This window comes from Equus quagga, chromosome 11, assembly GCF_021613505.1.
Source record: "Equus quagga isolate Etosha38 chromosome 11, UCLA_HA_Equagga_1.0, whole genome shotgun sequence".
NCBI lineage: Eukaryota > Metazoa > Chordata > Mammalia > Perissodactyla > Equidae > Equus > Equus quagga.
Window position 1 is genome coordinate 69,285,246 of NC_060277.1, and position 14,317 is coordinate 69,299,562.

General features: G+C 49.6%; 1 protein-coding gene across 2 annotated transcripts in view; it reads right to left on the reverse strand.

Moving 5' to 3' along the window:
* LOC124246286 (neuferricin) overlaps nucleotides 1–14,317 on the reverse strand; it is a 37,172-nt gene that overhangs the window by 20,169 nt on the left and 2,686 nt on the right. The window contains exons 2-4 of one of the 2 annotated variants that reach the window (XM_046674258.1): nucleotides 11,760–11,900; nucleotides 7,021–7,207; nucleotides 389–4,802 (exon numbers count right to left, since the gene is read on the reverse strand). In XM_046674258.1, the coding sequence (XP_046530214.1) occupies nucleotides 4,586–4,802; nucleotides 7,021–7,207; nucleotides 11,760–11,900 (545 nt within the window). In that variant the 3' untranslated portion in view covers nucleotides 389–4,585. Of the gene's footprint in view, nucleotides 1–388; nucleotides 4,803–7,020; nucleotides 7,208–11,759; nucleotides 11,901–14,317 lie in introns of those variants that run through there. The other variant, XM_046674259.1, reaches the window with a different exon arrangement.

The window sequence follows — 14,317 nt, forward strand, 5'->3', positions numbered from 1 at the left end:
GTTGCCTTGAGGAAGCTGCTCAGTAATATGTCCTTCCTCTCATGCAAGTACACAGATCCTCATGTGCACACCAAGAGTCCCCTCCCATGAGGGCTCGCGGGGGCAATGTCTGCTGCCTCCTTGCAGGAATCTGGGGGCTTTGGTAGTAGGAAGTACTCTCAAGGGCGGGGGGTCAGCCCAAGGTCATCCTCCTCCTCTGAGGGGCACCACAGATTTTTTTTTCCTTTTGAGGAAGATTAGCCCTGAGCTAACTACTGCCAGTCCTCCTCTTTTTGCTGAGGAAGCCTGGTCCTCAGCTAACATCCATGCCCATCTTCCTCTACTACTTTCTATGTGGGACGCCTACCACAGCATGGCTTGCCAAGCGGTGCTATGTCTGCACCCGGGATCCGAACCAGCAAACCCCAGGCTGCCGAGAAGCGGAAAGTGCAAACTTAACCACTGCACCACCGGGCCAGCCTCCCACAGATTGTGAACAGACACATCTCCAGCCTGTTCATAGGGTATGTCTTTCAGATCACAGCTTGTCCTGGAGCCAAGCAGCAAGGGATGGGTGTGGTGGTCTGATACGGCTCCCTTTGCTGTACAGTTGAGCTGTGAGCAAAAACTCCCAGGCTCTTTGCTCTTAGTTCTGTGTTTATAGAAAAAGGAATCTCAGAATGAAAAGGCAGATGTTACAGTTTCCTTCGGCATGATGGAGGGCAGCTGCCCGGCCTTAGCTTTAACACTGAACTCTGGTATGTACGGCAGAGAGAGCAGACGTGGGATAAAAGCTCAGCTCTGTTGTGCGATGTCTGTTGTAACCAGTAGAAGATGTGGGGGAGGAGATTTATGCCCTTTTCTGGACCATAAAATGAGACCCTCTCAAGGCTGGCATAGAGGTTAAATGAGAAGAGGTGAAGGTCCTGCCCAGCATAATTGCCCAACACATACTAGTTTGCTTCATTTCCCTCTGCCAGCCTTAACTGCCAGTCTTAACTGCCCAAGCTGAACTTTCTGTGGCTTCCATCAGAGAGGGCTGCCTTCCTCCTCCATAGTTTTGCCCAGAGCCACTTCTACTGGAGGGAGAAACTAGAGGCATTCCTCCAGTAACCACTAGCTTCTCATGGCTGACCTCTTCGGACCATTAAAATGACCATTAAACCTACTCTTGCTGAATCCTTTTGAAGATTCACCCACTGCCCCGATGTGAAGAGGCTTTTTACTATGAAGTAAGTGGTTGGCGTCAAAGAGGAAATGAATTCTCATTGAGCAAGGCGGTGAGCAACCTGCTGGGGCTGGCTGAGTGCGTCCTGCACTGTGTCCTGCAGTTCAAGGGTCTCGTATCAGTCAGATGAGGCCCCTCTAGGAGCCTCCCAAGTCCATACTTGGCTGGGATGACAGTAAGTGGGCCTTGTTTTGCTCCTTTTCTTTTTCAGCCTGTTTTTGGAAAGGTCTGAACATCTCTGGACCTGGCCCCAGACTATCCCTGCATTCCTACCCCAGGAATGGCCTCTGAGTGCTCCCACCAGGGGTTTCCTCTGCCATACTGTAAGCTCCTTGAGGTCAGCGGCCTCGCCTTCCCCCAGCCCCTGCCCCATGGCACACAGGTGCTTGGTAAATATCTGTTGAGTGACTAAGAACCAGAGCAGTGACAGTGACTAGGTCCCAGTTAGCCTGGAGCTGAGGGCTGCTGCCAGTTACCAGGGATGCCTCAGGCACCGAGTTCAACGGCTGGGTGGAACTTGGAACAAGGTCCTCATTTCAGCTCTCCTTTCTGTTTGCTCCTGCTCCAGGGAGGGCAGAGACACACTGAACTATGAAGGAGTTGAAAATAGCACTGTGAATCTGGACGAGAATCTTGAGTTCTAGGCTCAGCTCCATTGATTTGTGTCCTTATTAAGTTCTTTGGGCCTTGGTTGCCTCATCTCCAAAATAAGAACTAACTGCGCACTTAGCACGTGCTAGTACAGTGGATATGGGGGTACACAGCTCAATGCCTCTTGGTTCCTGTCCTCAAAGGGTCTGCAGTCCAGTGCAAGAGGCTGACAGGAAATTCGTGGTCACAGAACACTGTGATCTTTGCTATTTTAGACGCAAACACAGGGTGTTACGGGGACCTAGGGAGAAGTGCATCTAAACCCAACTGGCGGGCCAGCGATTAACGAAGGTTCCCAAGAGGTGCTGATTGGGCTGAGTTTTGAAGAGAAGAGAGGTGGACACGTTGAGCGGAGGAAGAGGGGTCATTGCAGGCAGAAGGGCCAGCCTGGCTGAGGGCCGTGGAGGCATAATGCAGTGAGATGGAGGCATAATGCAGTGAGATGGAGGCTGGAGGGAGCGGCGCCTGGGGCTGTGGCGGGAGAGACAGACGCTGAGAGGAGATGACCGTAGAAGGACCTCGTGTGCCGCGCTGCTGAAGAGTGAGCACTTGCTCCTTACAGAAATGGGGAGCCACTGAGGAGGCTTAAGTGGGGAATGCCCTGATGGCAAACATAGCTGGCGGGGGGGCGGGGGGGTGGACTGGAAGGAGGGAGTGCAGTTCCATTCCTGCAACAATCTGGGTGGGAAATGACAGCCTAAACCAGAGGAGGAGTGCTGGGGACAGACAAGAGGGAATAGGGAGGAGAGAATAAGCAGGTAGAATGGCCAAAACTTGGGGACTGGACGGGAGAAGGGAACAGGAGAGGAAGGCGTTGTGGATGATTGCCAGGATGTTGCCAGGCGGAACCATCACCAGGGGAACTAGAAGAATCACGAGGGAGCAGGTGAAGACTGAACGCCAGAAGTGTGGAGTTGGAGGTGCCCACCAAAATGCCAGGAAAGCCGCCTGGACTGGACACAGATTTGGTGGTCTAAGCTGGTGTGAGGAGAGCTGGTGGGAAGGAGTTCACAGAGGAGAGGCGGCTTTCAAGGAGACTGAGAAGGAAAGGCCTGAGGGAGAAAAGGCAAGGGAGGGTTCTGTGGAGGCCTCGACTGTGACAGGTCCAGGTAGGTGATAACTGAGTGTGGCCGTGGGCTTTGCCAACACAGAGTTTATCCTGCTGTTGAGCAGAGAAGGGCAGAAGCCAGGCAGCTGTGCTGCCCAGTAAATGGGGCTGAGGAGCAAAGATGGTGAGTATGCACAGCATTTTCAAAAAGCTTAGCCGTGACAGGACGTAGATAGGGTGCTCCGGAGGAATGTGGCGTTGAGGGAGAGTGTATTTATGATGTGAGGGAAGTGAGCTGTTTAATGCTTGCTTAGGGGGAAGAGCCAGGAGGCAGGGAGAGGTCACATGTACTAGAAGGGCAGGTGAGGAGATCTTGGGGTGGCAAAGGAGGCAAGAGTCAAGTCCAGGCGTCAGGAACACTGTGGCCACAGGGCAGGGAGCTATGAGTCTGCAAGTGAAGTGGGGGCAGCCTCCATTTTCCAGTCAGTGAATCTGGAAAGCTATTTAGTGAGATGAATGATAAAGGAGAGAAAAAAGGAGAAAGGAAGAAGGATAGAGAATTTCTAGGATAAGAGTTGAGGGGCCGGGAACAGCAGCTGAGGGGAAGGCTCAGAGGAGAGACATGGACTGTCTGCATCTCCTTATCTGTAAAGGAGGAATACTCCTGCCTCCAACTACTTAAGAATCCAAGAGGTCATGGGCATGCAGTTTGTCAAGTGTAGGAGATTACAGGTGACCTTGGACACAGGATCCACTGGAAAAGGTGCGAGCCCAGCACCGCTAGGCCAAGGCTGTGTGTCCTGGCGTGTGCAGGCTTGCCCAGATTGGACGCTGCATTAGCCAGTCCTCTTGTGAGAGCTGTGAAACTACCTTTTGCTCAAAATGCAGACCTCTCCCTTTGAAAACACACCACACCTAATTTTAAGTGTTTAAAAGAGAAACAATATCCTAGCTTCAAATTGTTGCTTTGTTCAGAGGTATCTGGATTTGCTGGATCTAAGCAAAAGCATTTCCATTTCCAGAATTAGACTCTCCTATTTTATCGTCACTTCTCACTGTCTTGGCGCAGGTTCAATCAACTCTGTGTGACTTTTGGTTGTAAATTCAAGTTTGCCTTAGGGTTGAGGTCTTACATATAAGAAAGCTTATAAAAGTTAGGGGTCACAAGTTTAGCCAGTGAGGAACACGGAACAGAGGTCTGTTGATGCTGTGAATTTATGCAGCTCTTGTTTCTGAGTTGTAAAGGGACAAAGTCCCTTTTTGCCAGTGCCCCTGATGCCGTGACCAGGTCAGGAGTTATAGGCAGGTGATCCAGGCAGCCTGGGAGTCTGGGAATGAAGCTGTGGGAGTTCAGAGCCCTTTTGCTTGTCTGCCCAGTTAGTTTCGAGTTGGTCATATTCGTGCCCATTAATATCTGAGGGCTCTGAAGAACGGCAAGTGGATCTAGGCAGACAGTGGCAAAAACAGGCTGACCAGTACTAGGCAGGTTGCCAGGCTCTAGCCTCAGTCACAGAATGGTGAGCCCATGGTGGGGGCATGAGTCACATTTGCAGAGCATGATCAGAGTGTTTCCAGGCCCTCTTGTTGTATGTCAGGAACATCCTAGGGCACGTGAGTCAAGGGCCTCTGAGGGTTCTAGGCCGGGTTCTCTGTGTGTTATCAACATACAGGGCATCAGCTTAGAGTGGGAAGGAGCATGTGATGGCTAGGGGTGGGCAGCCTGTGTATTCCCCCAAGTTGGGGTGGTCCAAGTCCCCACGATTTCTATGTATAGGGTTGTCTGTTGTCTGGTCACTAGGGGGGCCAGTTGTTCTCACACACACGCAGTGGGGCTCCTTGGCACCTGGCCTGTACAGCTTCCTGGGGACGCCAATCCAGTCTCTGCTCACACCTCCACTAAGGATAGAAGGAAAGAGGGCTTCTTAAAAACATGAACTCACGAGTCTTTCTGGGAAGGGGAGAGGAGGAAGCAGTGAGCCAAGCCTTGTGAAAAGTAGAAGCCATGCCACTTCCCTTCTTGGCGTTTTTCTAAGGCGGTGGTCTGCAGGGTTCCACCCATGAACCTTCATGCTCTCTCCTGACTTCCTCCAGCTCCCTTCGCCCACACCCTGTGCCTTCCTAGGAGGCAGCACCACTTCCCTGCATTGGTGATAACACCTGTGAAAGGCTATCCCCCACTGGCCTGTGAGCTTCTCAAAAGCAGTGTCTGGGTCTGATTCTCTTCTCGCTTCCCCACTACATCCCGTGCAGGGCTGCAACTTGATGTTGGGGTCTGGGGCACTTGGGTGGGGTGGGCAACTGAGGCAACAAGCCAAGGCCCGGTGGGTCAGCCTGCTCTGGGAGGCCCTTGGCATAGGGGTAGTTTCAGCTGTCCTTTCCCTTGCGCAGGCCCAGTCCTTGATGTTGCCAGGCTTCAGAGATGGAGGAGCAGGCTCCTATCCTGGGCAGAAGGTCCTAACTCATCTTAGGATACCGAGTTCAGTCTCCCATGGACTCACAGGCCTTGCAAAAGGAAAATGAGACTCTTGGAATTGATGCCCCATATAGGTTCCATTGTCTGGGACCAGGATCACTTATTGTCAGAGAAACTCTGCCACCCAGTTAGAAACCTTCCCACTTTCCCAAGAACAACGCTGTCAGGCACTGAATTGCCTCCCTCCCTCCTTCCAGCCATCCATCCCATGATCAGTCATTCTTGCTCCACACCCAGTCCCTGCCTTCGGGACTCCTCATTTTTCCGAGTCTAAAGGGAGAACCATGTGTGTGAGTAGAACACAACACATTGGGCTAAGGCATAGAGACGGGGCCAAACTCACTGGGTGGGTCTGGAACAGCACTGTGGGGAAAGCAGAGCCTAAGCAACACAGTCATGAAAGCCAGAAGGGGTTACAAAGACTGGGGGTGGGGGTGGCTTGTAGGGGGCAGGGTGGGTAGAGGTAGGCTCTCAAGGGAGCGAAGTCAAGCATCTAAAGGCACACAGGCCTCCAGGTACCCTCCTATGGAGGACCAGTGCTCTCTGAGGCCACCTGCATTCAGCCTTGTGTCCCAGCAAGGCCCACCTTTGTCCTAGCTCCACCCCCTGAAATGGGCAGGCCAGGTTCTCATAGCCTCCTTCTTTCTGGAGACACGACGACACTGGAGAAGCTGTGTCTCTTCAAAACTCGTGGCCAGGAGAGAAGGGGCTTTCCTTCCCGCTCCCTTCGCCCCTGCTCCCCTGAATGGAGGCGGAGGAAATGTGTGCTGGATACAGTGGCCGGGCCTAGAGACAGCTGGTGGCTTTGGCTGTTTGCTGGCCTCTCCCTTCAGAAGGGTGGGTTCTCAGAGCTTAGCCTTAGGGAAGTGGCCCTTCTCCGCTACTCACAGCAGGTTTCCTTGCCCCTCCGCAGTGAGAGCTGGGCCCTTACTTTGAGGCCCAGGTGGCTTGTCCAGTCTGGCTTCTTTTTTCCCTTACCAGAGCTAAAGGAGATTTGAGGGACTTGAGCTGCATTTGAGTCCACGCTGGCATGATTAAAGCAGGAAAAAAATATTTTTCTCCAGCTTCCCCAAAGCGACCTGGAATAAGCCCTGTTCTAGTCTGGCTCACCTCACTTTATTCTTACGGGGAAGGGCTTCTCCATGTAGCCTGTACTTCCCTGAATTACTCAGACTATGCAATGTTTTTAAGACAGCACCTCAGGGCATCACTGCAAGGCCCCACGCACCTCCCCATCCCTCTCCTGTAGGCAGGAAAGCTTTGTGCTGACAAATAGGAAACTGAGGCCCTTGGGTGGATGGACAGGCCAAAGCAAACAAGAAATGGTACTTGTGCCTTCTGGTTCCCAGGCCAGGGTTTCTCCAGCAGTCTTTGGGGAATTAAAAAACAAAAAGAGAGAGCGAGAGAGATGCCCAGATATCAATCCTAATGTTCTCATCCCGTTGTCTGGAGTGAGGTCCCACCAGGAGTAATTTTTTAAATTCTAACATGTAGCCAAAGTTAAGAATCACTATCTCAGAGTACAGGTATTTTGAAAAAGTTCCCCTGGGTCAACAGTGAATTCACTGCTTCACTGCATAACACAGACAGGACGGCCCAGCAGTTTGAGGGAGAGAGGCGGGCAGGGGCAGAAGTGTTTACCTGTTTGGGGAACACCAGAGCCGGCTGCCCTTGGCTGAGCTCCACTCGGCATTGCATGGTGGGAACTTCTGCTTCTCTTTCAGTTCCTCTTGATGGGCCTCCAAGCCTTTGGTGATCATGGCTTCTACCCGGGTCAGTTCTGGGGTAGGCAGCCCATCCTCTCCGTAGAACCTTCCTATCACCCGTCCTGCGGTGACAGGAAAGCTGACGTCAGAGCAACAGTGAGAGAACAGATGCTTAGTGTCTGAAGCGGTTGTAGTAAAGCTCAGGTTCCGGGGTTGCTGACTTCGGGGCTCTACAGGAGCCTGCTGGTGCTGACTTAGCAAGAACTCGTACTGGAGGGACAAGACTCCAGAGAGAAGCAGCCCTGTTCTAGTGCAGAGTCCTCCAGCACGGAAATCATAAAATCTTTCTCACCTGTAGAATCAGTTCCCTGAGAGGGGAACCATGTGCGATTCATTGATGGTGCTCCACAGTGCTTGGGGCACACAGTAGGTGCTCAATAAGTGTTTGACGAATGAATGGCTTATTGGGTAACATTTTCGTGGCTCAATTCCTCCCAAGATGACTTATTTTGTCTAATATTAACTATAAATAGGTCACTTATTGAGCGTTTACTCAGTGTCAGGTGCTACGCTAGCACTTTACCAATATTTTGTTAATCCTCCGAGGGAGAAATCACTGCTCCCGTACATTCACAGGAGAGAGCCTGGAGATTAATAACTCGGGGAAATCTACAGAGCTGCTAAGTGGGTCTGGCCCCAAGCTCATGCTCTCCACCACTCTCCTCTGGCTCAGTCCTTCGGTGGACACACTGAGTGGCAACCGGGTTTAGTTTAAAATCGCTGTCAGAGTTTGTAAAGGTCTAAGATGTGGCAGCAGCCTGCAAGTGGTCAGCAAGCCTACAGGCCAGAGCCAAAAACAGATCAGTGCACCTTAGGTGCGGGGACTTTCATCTCCAAGTCCCGAGGGCACATGGCCCTCCCAGGCAGCACCTGGCCCGGGGCAAAAGAAGCAGCAGCAGTCACTTCCAGGTTTGATCAAGTGGTGGAGGCAGCAGTGCACACCCGCCCCAGCTGGTCTGTCCAACCTGCGCAGGCCCCGAGAACCACCTAGCTTAGGTTCCAGGGGCGCTTCCATTCGGTGTGTCTAAGATTCAGTTCATCCTCTCAAGTCCGATGCCCTATGCTGACTTTTCCAGTTCTCTTTACATCACTTGGGTCTGTGGTACCTGGATCAGGAGCCTGGGCTCTCTCAGACTCCTTCACATCCACCTGTACCCATCCCTGTGTCCACGTCTAGTCCATTAGCAAATCTTGTCAGTCCGACCTTTGAGACACCCTGACTCTGTCCCCTCCTTTCTATTTCCACTGCTGCCACCCTAACCCAAACCATGGATTACAGCAGTTGCCTCCCGATTGGTCTCTACTTCAGCTCGTGCCTTCCTACAGTTCTGTCTCCACAAAGCAGCTCGGGGGGGGGGGGGGGGGGGGCTTTTAAAAAACAGAAACCTTTTTTTTACCCCGAGGAAGATTAGCCCTGAGCTAACATCTGCCAATCCTCCTCTTTTTTCTGAGGAAGACTGCCCTGAGCTAACCTCCGTGCCCATCTTCCTCTACTTTATATGTGGGACACCTACCACAGCATGGCTTGCCAAGCAGTGCCATGTCCGCACCCGGGATCTGAACCCGTGAACCCCGGGCCGCCCAAGCGGAACATGTGCACTTAACTGCTGCGCCACCGGGCCGGCCCCTAAAAACCTGAATTCTATGATGTCACCTCCATGCCTGGTTTGAACCCTCAATGGCTTCCAAAAGCACATGGATGAAATACACACTTCTTATCAAGGCCTCCAAGACGCTACAGCCATCTGACTTCAGTTTGCTTCTTCAGCTCTTCTGGAGCCACTTCCTCCCTCATTAGGCTCCAGCACTCGGGCTTCCTTTCTATTCCGTGACCATGCTTAGCTGCCGCCACCCCAGCACTCCTGTTCCTTCAGCCTGAAAAACTCTTCTCCCAGATCTCTGTACACTTGGCTCCTGCTCACCTTCCAGGTCTCAGCTTAACTGTCGTCTCCTCCAAGAATCCTCCCTGACCGCCTGCTCGAAGGTGCCGCACACCCCCAAACATGCATCAGATTCGTTTCCTTTTATTCACAGCCCTATCTGGAACTGTCTGATCTCTTTACTTGGTTATGATATATCTCCCCCATCAGTGAGGCCCAGTGCTCAAAACAGCTTAGTACAGAGCATTCATTTTAAATGCTCGTTAGAACAAATGAAGGCCTCAGGGCCCCTGTCCCAAGCCTACAGTCTATGAGTTGGCCTGGCACAAAACTTTCTCCTATAGAGGGTCCCTGTATGCATGGTGACAAGCCTGTCTTGCTGGGTTGTAGACGTGAGACCAAAGAGAGGGCAGTAGTAGTACAGGCAACAGAGAAAGAGTTGCAGAAGCTGTGTGGTGAGAATGGTGGTCAGCGTTGGCTGGGTCTCCAAGCCAACGCTGTATCCGGAACACTACAAAAGACATCTCTTTTTCCCTTGAGCCCTGGCCATGTGGCTGCCAAGATGGCTTCCTGGTTGTCTTCACTTCAGTGTGTACCCATATAATAAACCTTAATCCTCTGACGTGTCCTGAGGGTCTCTGGCGCCCTGAAAGAAACGAACACAGCCCCCCTCCTCCAGAGTGAGCTAACAGGGCAGGAACTGCGCTCGACTCATCCCTGGCTCCCTTGAGGACCAGACGGTAGCTTACCCATAGTACACACAGTAGTTCCCCTTTATCTATGGTTTTTCTTTCCATGGTTTCAGTTACTTGTGGCCAACCACACTCTGAAAATACTACATGGAAAATTCCAGAAATAAACCATTCATAAGTTTTAAATTGCGTGCTGTTCTGAGTAGTGTGATGAAACCTCACACTGTCTCACTCCATCCCACCCCTGATGTGAATCACCCCTTTGTCCACTGTATCCACACTGTACACGCTACCTGCCTGTTAGTCACTTAGTAGGCGTCGGTTAGCATGATCGACTGTTGGGTATCGCAGCGCTTGTGTTCAAGTAACCTTAATTTTACTTAATAATGGCCCCAAAGTACAAGAGTAGGGAGGCTAGCAATTCAGATATGCCAAAGAGAAGCCATAAAATGCTTCCTTTAAGTGAAAAGGTAAAAGTTCTAGACTTAATAAGGAAAGAAAAAAAATCGTATGCTAAGGTTGCTCAGATCGACTGTAGGAACAGATCTATCCATGGAATTGTGAAGAAGGAAAAAGAAATTCATGCTAGTTTTGCTGTCACACTTCAAATATGTATGTATAGGGGAAAATGTAGTATTTATAGGGTTTGGTATTATCCGTGGTTTCAGGCACCCACTGGGGGGTCTTGGAATGCCCCATGGCTAAGGGGGGACTACTGTATTCATATGTATCCTGACTTTAACTAAAATCCCTCTGGAGCATTTCCAACCATTTGCCCCCCGCCCACCCCCAAACACATACATTAGCATTGTTCAAACAAGACCAGTTCACTCATTTCACCCAACACACTAGTTTGCTCCCCAAATATCAGTAAGACATGTTTGGTCTGGCATCCTTTGCCCACTCACAGGACTCCATTCTTATTCTTTTGTGTTGGGTTTTCTTTTCCTTATTAACTCGGTAATGTCTCAACCTTGGTTTGGCAACCTCATGGGAAAAAGAGAGAAGCAAGCCTTCTCAAGGGCAGATGGAGAGAGGTCAGTTCCTTCACTGGCAGTCGTGGTGCTGGTCGCACGAATGACCTGGGGCAGACTAGGTGCCACAGGTTGGAATGACAAGGGCCAACAATGGTGGGTGTAGGGGAGATTGGAAACAGAAAGAACTTTAGATGTTACGAAAAAAGCATTAGCCAGTTGGATGTGGAGGGAACAGAGGAACTAGTAAAAATGCCAAGTTCTTAGAAAAGGTGACACAAGTAGTAATGACAGAAGCAGACATTCAGAGGCATTAGGGGCAGAAAAAGAACTCTTCCAGTTTAGACCTCTTCCAACGGCGAAGGGACACTGATGTTCCTCCGGAAGTTAGCTGTGTCCAAGTGGGGCTCCAGTGAGAGGTCAGGGCTGCAGGAGATGGAAAAGAGGGCCCCAAACATCCCAGTGGGATGCTTAGTGTCTAACATTTCTTTAGGACACCGTTAGGTGTCTTCTCATTTAAAAGGGGAGTTTCCTCACGTCCCACCAGAGCAAGTGCAGTGCCCTACACAACTGGCCTTAACAAAGATTTGATTAGCTAACTTCCACCTGGGAGACAATTCATTCAGGCTAATTCAGGACACAGGCTAATGTTTTTCTCCTTAGAGGACAAAATAAAAGGGTATTTGTCAAAACTGCACACACACTCAGGCTTCAAGCCTTCCTGACTGTTTGCTGAGGCTAGATGCCTGGAACACAGCAAGACAGGGAAGCTGTCCTCCTGGAGCCGGTTGTTCAAGGGTGGCACAGGCAACCACTGGCTCTCGGGTAACAGAGGACAACGTAAATGGCCAGGCAATCCTATCTCAAGATTAAGAGTGAGGGAAACAAGTGTCCCAGCCATTTCCTTCTGGTGCTCACTGCCACACTAACAACCAGAGTTTAAGGTGAAAAACTAATGGGTAGTTTTCAGATTTTAACCTTGAGTCCAATCCCCAAAGAATTCTAGCCCGTTAAAAAAATTGCAAGACAACTACATGAAATCTATGGCATGACCTGTGGAATACCTACCAACGAATTCGTAATTCTTCTCATAGAATGAAAGCCAATTCTGAAGTGTCAGCATCTCAGAAAATGACAAGTCAGATACATCATCCACGAGGCCTGCTGCAGAGTAGTCCCCAGTCACAAACGCTCTGGATGCGTCTCGGCCTGCGGGAGAGATGTTTCCGATAGATTAACTTCTAAACCACCGACACTGTGCCAACTTAAGAATCTATGTTCTGAGAAACATCTCCTGAAAACCCTCACTCCCTGCAAGCATAGCTAATGCCCCCTAATCGGTGACAGATGCTCCTGGATCCTGAACACACATTTTGGCATCGATCACATTCTTTCACTTACTTTCAGCAACATTTCCCACAGCTGACCACGTCCCTTGGCCCCCATGACACTCCACTCTTGGTTTTCCTCCTACCTCTGATTGTTCATTTTCTGTCAGCCTCAGGGATCAGTTCTTGTCCACCTTCTCTGGTCCATCCACACCCTCCACTTGACAACCTTATCCACTCCTGTGGTTTCAAATACTACCTTCATGCTAAAGACGGCCAAATTGTATCTTTAGCTCAGACTTCTCTTGAGCTCCAGACCTGTATATCCAATTGTCTACTCAACATCACTTAAATGTTTTACAGATATCACAAGTTCAAAATGTCCAGCTGAACTAATGGTCACCAGTACCCCCAGCCCCAAGAAACCTGCATCTGTTCCAGTATTCCCTGTCTCAGTAAGCATCAACCAGTTGCTCAATCCAGAAATGCAGTCCTGGATGCCTCCTTCATCCCTCGCATCCAATCAGTCCCGAAGTCCTACAATTTCTACCTAAATAGTTTTTGTGTCAGTCTACCCTTCTCCATCTACCACTAAGCAAGCTCAAGCTGCCATCATCTCTCATCTGCACTATGACAGTAAACCCATAGGAGGTCTCCCTACATTCACTCTTTCCCCACTCATCTATTTTCCATATAACACTTAGACTGATAGTTTAAACACAAATTGATCATGTCATTCCCTTGCTTAAATATCAGTGGCTTCCTTTTGCCCTATGATAATGTCCAAATTCCCTAACATGCCATTCAGGGCCCTGCACCAGCCACCACCAAGCTTGCCTTGCCACTGTGCTTCCTTCCTTTCCCCCTTCCTCCCCTACTACGTTAGGACCTCTGGTAATACCAATATGTTTTCCGTTTGACACCTGTTACAAAAATAATTCATTGATTGTTTATGTGATAACTAATGTCTATCTTTTCTACTAGTCTGCAAGTTTCATCAGGAAAGAGAACACATCAAACTCCTTTAGTATTGATTTCCCAGTGTCTGGTGGTGCCTGATATTTAGTAAATTCTCAATAAACATCAACTGAATGAAACCCATATATTTACAATTACAATACATATATTTACAATTACAATTACAGTAAGGGGTGCCAAGACAATTCAGTGAGGGAAAGAATAGTCTTCAACACTGGTGCTTGGACAACTGAATAGCCACATGGAAAAGAACGAAACTGGACCCATACCTCACACCATAGATAAAATTAACTCAAAATAGATCAATGACCTGAATGTATGAGCTAAAACTATAAAACTCTTAGAAGAAAACATAGGTATAATCTTAGTGACCTTGAATTAGGCAGTAGTTTCTGAGGACACCAAAATCACAAGCAACCAAAAAAAAAATTGGACTTGATCAAAATTTTAAGATTTTGTGCATTAACGATCACTATCAAGAAAGTGGAAAGAGCCTACAGAATAGGAGAAAAATATTTGCAAATCATATATCTGATCAGGGTCTAGTATACAGAATATATAAAGAACTCTCACAACTCAACCATAAAAAGACAAACAACCCAACTGAAAAATGGACAAAGGATTTGAATAGACATTTCTCCAAGGAGGGTATACAAATGGTCAACAAGCTCATGAAAAGATGCTCGACATCATTAGTTATTAGAGAAATGCAAATAATCAAAACTACAATGAGCCACCACTTCAAACCCACTGAAATAGCTGTAATCAAAAAGACACACACAAGGGCCGGCCCCATGGCTGAGTGGTTAAGTTCGCGTGCTTCAGTGGCCCAGGGTTTCATGGGTTCAGATCCTGGGTACGGACATGGCACCGTTTGTCAGGCCATGCTGAGGCGGCGTCCCACATAGCACACCAGAGGTGCTCACAACTAGAATATACAACTATGTACTGGGGGGCTTTGGGGAGGAGAAGAAGAAGAAGAAGAAGGAGAAGAAGGAGGAGAAGGAGGAGAAGGAGGAGAAGGAGGAGAAGGAGGAGAAGGAGGAGGAGAAGGAGGAGAAGAAGGAGAAGGAGAAGAAGGAGAAGGAGAAGAAGAAGGAGAAGAAGGAGAAGGAGGAGAAGGAGAAGGAGGAGAAGGAGAAGGAGGAGAAGGAGAAGGAGGAGAAGGAGAAGGAGAAGGAGGAGAAGGAGGAGAAGGAGAAGGAGGAGGAGAAGGAGGAGAAGGAGAAGGAGGAGAAGGAGAAGGAGAAGGAGGAGAAGGAGAAGGAGAAGGAGGAGAAGGAGGAGAAGGAGGAGAAGGAGAAGGAGAAGGAGAAGGAG